Below are 5,319 nucleotides of genomic sequence, written 5' to 3'. Positions count from 1 at the left end.
AGGGAAAGCTTGGAGGGGCCAGGGAGACAAAAGTGGAGGCTGTCTGTAGTTCTCCAGGTGGGAGAGGAGAGGGCAGATCCCAGGGAAATACAGGATGCAAAATCATTAGGGCTTCGTGGACAATTAAGGTCAAGATTAGAGAAGAATGCATGGTTCAAGAGGCCTCTAGGCCTGCTTGGGCAGTGGTGACAGGACCCCAGGTAGATCCTGTGGGAGGGAGGGAGGGAGAGGCTCAGGAAGAAGTCACCAGACACGCTGGCTTGAACGCCTCACTGGTCCCAGGGCTGGCAAAAGAAGCAAGCCACCCAGGCCTTTCAGTGGCAGAGAGCAGGGAGGGTGCTGGCCTTGAGTATCCTCCCCTCCCCTTGGTCAAGTTCCTGGGGTCCAATGAGCCAATGACACTCCTGAGGAGGAGCAATACCCAGAGAAATGCCTGATGCTCGGCTACAGGATCCTCCTCCAGGAGCCCTGCAGCCCCTGGACAGGCCAGCAGTAGCCAGCATGGTTTCTGCTCGCTGCCCATGGCCCAGACACAACCTGCACTTGGTAGTGAGCGACACTGCCATCACTGCTCTCACACCTCATTTGGCCCTTCCAACAACCCAGTGTGTGATCCCCCTTTAGTCCTTCTATTTCTATACCCCATCTCAAGCCCTAAAAAATTTGAGCCAGTAAGTAAGAATCTAAGAAACCAAGTTATGTGCTCTAATTACAGTATAAGGTAGAACACAAAAAAAGAAACATATAACAAATCCAGGAATGTGAAAGGCTCTGGCTATTGGCCCACAGAAGCAGGCATGTCTTTCTATACAGAAACTCATATCCACGAAGCACCTCCAGCAATTTAAAAAAAGGCCTCCTGTTGACTCTGAGGTCTGCCCCGTGGAGTCACAAAGCTGTTTCTAGCAGGACAAAGAGACTGGGGAGCAGAGCAGGCTGGAGGGCAAGGTGGGCAAGGGGGTGGGGGATGGGGGCAGCCCGGCTGAGGCAGACCCAGGGCAAAGCAGAGCAGGAAGCCAACAAGCAGCCAGGGCTCTGTTTTGGGCCGTTGGCAACACATTCCATTTGGCCTGCTCCACCAGGAGACTCCTGGCACCCGGCTGAAATGGAATTCAAGGAGGATGAAGTCCGAGTCAGCGTACATCATCCATCAGTGAGCCTGCAGCCAGCAGAGAGGGCGACCTCCTCAGAGCACACCGGGCGCATTCCCACGATGCCAGGCCACTGAGTCAAAGGCACAGGCGCTCGGGCTACAGATGCTCCTGCCCAACTTGTGCAAGCCATTAAAACACTCAAGCCCAAAATGGAGTATAATCTCATAAACTGTGAATCACTATGTTGTACACCTGAAACTTACATAAGATTATAAATCAACTATATCTCAATTAAAAAGAAGAACACTCAAGCCCACAGTCATCAGCAGGGCCAGGGTGATACATGACCCAAAGACTCAGAAATAAGGTAAAAATGACTGCCCAGAGAAAGCTAAACCGACACGTCGGACGACGCAGAGATTGCAAAGTCACTCTGAGGAGGAGCAGGTGAGTGAACACATCTACTTACCTGAGGAAAGAATGTGCCATCATAAAGGGGGCTGAGAAAAGTCGTAGGAGGGGAGACCCAGGCCCATCCTAGTACAACCCTCCTTTATTCCTTCCTGCCACTGGGACTCTGTCTCTCTCAGAAAGCTGAGGACCAGCCTGGAGGCCTCAGAGAAGTATGCTGAGGTCAAGACACAGAGACACATCCAGTGGACTTCCCTGGGGGGCAGCACACTCCACGCAGGCCTAGAGCTGGCCTCTACCTGGCTTCCCTCCAACTTCCAGAAGGATCCCACCAGACAAGGAGGCACAAGCTGCCTGCCTGCCAAGAATCCCCACCTCCCACATCAGAAAGAGCCTTGCCCTAAGGGACCATTTCTGGTAGTTGAGAAAATACCTGAATAGGGTCTCCACCTTTGGGACATCCTTGGATCAGTGGACTCTCACAGGCCACAATTAGAAGCACTTCTCGCCCCACCCAGAAGGAGAATTCACATATCTGGGCACAGCTCAGGAATGGGTGCCTTTAAAGTTCCCTGGTAGGCTCTGATGGACTGAATGCACTGATCCATTCAAAGTGCTGAAATATAGTATCAGGATAACATGATCTTGTACACTGTCAACACTAAAAAGAAACTCAAAAGACACATACCCTAATGTCTTTCTCATCCAGAAGAGCCCAAATCCAGAAGGTCTGAATGCCACCGGCCTCCTCCATGAAAGGTACCCCTCACACCAAGCTGCCTCTCCCACATGGCAGGAAGATGCTGAATGCCTGCTGAGGTCAGAGCACTGGCCCAGCTTCATCAGCGAGGGAGGCCTCTACAACATGACCTTGCCTCCCTACGCAGCCCACAACATTCCACAGTGTGCCTCCCAGTTTAGCAAGAGAGACTAAGGTCCGCCTGCCCCTCCTGCTCCAGTAACACTGCAAGCTCACCGAAGGCGAGGTGAATCTTACTGCTGCTCAGTAGTCTCCAACCCGCACAGAGCTCATACAACAGAACCGTCTATGATGATGGAAATGTTCTACATCGGCAACTCCCAACAGCACCTGGGGAACTGCATTTTTAATTTTTATTTATTCCTAATTGATTTAAGTATCCACAAGCAACTAGTGGCTACTTTACTGGCCAGCACAACATGAAAGCTGCCTTTTCATACTACCACCTTTGCCTGTGTAGGCAACGGAAAAATACACAGGAGCGACTGAGCAAAGAAACTGCAGTGGATTCTCCTCTGGAAGGGGGCAAGGAATGTTGCAGAGGGGTGTATGAAGGACGACAACCAGGCCCTCCTCCCTGACAAACAGACAGAGGTCTCTTTCTCAAAGCACAACCTATGAACTTTCATCAAAGACAGGCAAAAAAAAAAAAAGACAGGCAAAAGAGTTTGTGAAAGAAAAGAATCATAGCACTATGTCAGAGCAGAGCAGAAATGAGTTGAGCAAATCAGCTAGACCAACCCTTCACTTTACAGATGAAGAAACTGAGGCTTGGAAAGGTTACATAACTTACATGAAAATCACAAATCATCCGGCCAGAGGCTGCTTGAATCTCAGCCCAATGCTTTTTTCACAACTTGTTTCCTCAGTGGACAACAAATCTATATAGAACTAGCAGGAGAAATTGAGCTGTTCTCAATACAGTGCCCATGAAACACAGCAGAAATAAATTACTAACTCATGTCAGTAAACAAATGGCTCATTACTGCTCCACTATAAGCACAGACACGGTTTCTCCACACACATCCTGGGAAACCCCACCAAGAGAGAGCAGGAAAGATGCTAGGACCAGCTTTGAAATCTGCTTGACTCACTGAAGTAATCTAATAAAGGTTTGTTGACAGAGAAGCCCAGGAATGAGAGCCCCAGGATGCTCTTGCTCACCTACAGAGGTGTGAGTCACCTCCACATCAGAATCTTGGAGATGCTACCATACCATACCAAATGGCAGACTCGGGCCCCAAACACACAGAAGCACCCTGGCCCTCACCTGTCCAAACAGCTTCTCCAGGAAGCCCTTCCCTGCCACTGCCCAGAAACACTGAGATCCAGCCTCATTTGGCCATGCATCTACTACACATCGTGCCTGTCCTCCTCCCCCACTGCTCTGAGGTCTCCTTCACAAAGTTCTGCCCTTCTACCAAGTAGCTTGTAAATGCTCCAAGGCAACAAATCAGCTCTTCCATTCAATTGACTGACCCAGCATCCTCAGAGCCAGAAATCTGTATTATTAAGGACTGACCACAATTGATACAACGTTCTGAACACATAAGATTTCCTTACAGGCCTAAGGCTGATGCCACCTTTATAAGACATGAAAGGTCTCACCTCTCACAAATATGAATGTCCCTGGGAGGCACTGATGAGAAAGCAGGAGAGGGGAAAAGATTCAAAACTGCCTCCCGATCTCAAAGCCATCTTCTCTCATATCCCACTCATGCTGCATCTCTGAGCCAACAGCCCCTTTGCTTATTTGGAAAAGAAACAACAGTTCTACCCTCTACTGACCTAAAGTGTGCTTCCTGCATCTACTGCCAATTTGTCACTTCACTTCATCAGTGAAGCCTTCAGCAACACAGCCCAGGCACTCAGACCGGGCCTTTCTCTGTACTCACACCGCACACAACTCTTTTCGCGCTTGTCACACTACACTGCAATGATCTGTTGACAAACTTGTTTTCCTTTCCTGCCCGTGCACTGGGCAGAGAGTGAGTCTAACCGCTCATTTATCTGACAGCTCTTCAGAAAAGCTGGAATCGAATCTCCCTATCTCTCCCCCAGCTCAGTCTTCTGACCTGTATCCTAGGATCCAGTTCTTCTTCTCTTGGGGACAATTTGGCTTCACTGCTGTTGCTTCCACCTCCTCCAGGCTCCTCTGCAACCGGGCTCCGTGGGACTTCATCCTCTACAACCTCAGGCCGAAGCTCCCCCTGTGGGGTCTCCCGCCCCCCTGGAACCTGCCTGAGTTCAGCCATGCTGACGGGAAGCGGGCACAGCGCTATACAAAAAAGAGGACTGACATGCTGGGACCAGGGCCCCAGCTTGGGGCTTCCTGGGCTCTGGGTGGCAAGAAGGGTTTCTCTTCTCCAAGGGTGGAAAAAGAGGGCACAGGAAGAACCTCACACTCGGTTAGAGGCCGAGATTCAAGGTGCTGGTGGGGTCCCAAGAGTTATAGCCTTGTATGTGCAAAAGTCCTTCCCTCCCCGTCACGGGGAGTCCACCAGAAGAGACCCGGAGCAACAGCTCCGAGGCAGGAGGCAAAGGGGGCCTGGATCCTGGGCCGAGGCCGGCGAGGAGGAGCACCATTCGGGAGGGCGGAGGCAGGCGCCTCCAGGCTGTGGTGGCAACTGGAGAGAGAAGGCTGGGCCTGAGCAGAGGCTGCTGGATGAGTCTCTGGGGAGCTGCTGGGGAAACAAAGGCCAAGTACATGGTCAGCATTTGAACGTCGGCCACCAGCCCCTTCCAACCCCTCAGCCTCCGAAGAACTCCGCTCTCTTCCCCCCACACCCCCACATTCTGACCAACCCCCTCAACTTCTTTCCCGCGTTCCAGGCTCTCGGGCCCCAGCCCCTCCCCCACCAGCGCCTTCCAGACTTCCCTCCGCACTCTCTTCCTCTCCACCGTCTCCCCCAACCCTCCCCGCTTCTGTTCTGGCCGCCCCATTCCACCCCCGCCCAGCTTTGCAAATCACCTTGTAACCCCCCAGCCCCACCCCCCCTCCTCTTCTCTCTCTAGCCCTGTGGACAATCCGAGCCTCCCATCTCCAACCCCGCT

At 51.9% G+C, this 5,319-nt stretch overlaps 1 protein-coding gene across 1 annotated transcript in view; it reads right to left on the bottom strand.

Annotated features, from left to right (window-relative positions):
• SH3BP5L (SH3 binding domain protein 5 like) overlaps nt 1–5,319 on the bottom strand; it is an 11,322-nt gene that overhangs the window by 5,711 nt on the left and 292 nt on the right. Inside the window, exon 2 of the mRNA XM_007456507.1 lies at nt 4,341–4,946. Coding sequence (XP_007456569.1) covers nt 4,341–4,520 — 180 coding nt within the window. The 5' untranslated portion in view covers nt 4,521–4,946. The remainder of the gene's footprint in view (nt 1–4,340; nt 4,947–5,319) is intronic.

This window comes from Lipotes vexillifer, unplaced genomic scaffold, assembly GCF_000442215.2.
Source record: "Lipotes vexillifer unplaced genomic scaffold, Lipotes_vexillifer_v1.1 scaffold814, whole genome shotgun sequence".
NCBI lineage: Eukaryota > Metazoa > Chordata > Mammalia > Artiodactyla > Lipotidae > Lipotes > Lipotes vexillifer.
The sequence above is the reverse complement of the archived record's forward strand: the minus strand, read 5'-3'. Positions and strand labels throughout refer to the sequence as shown.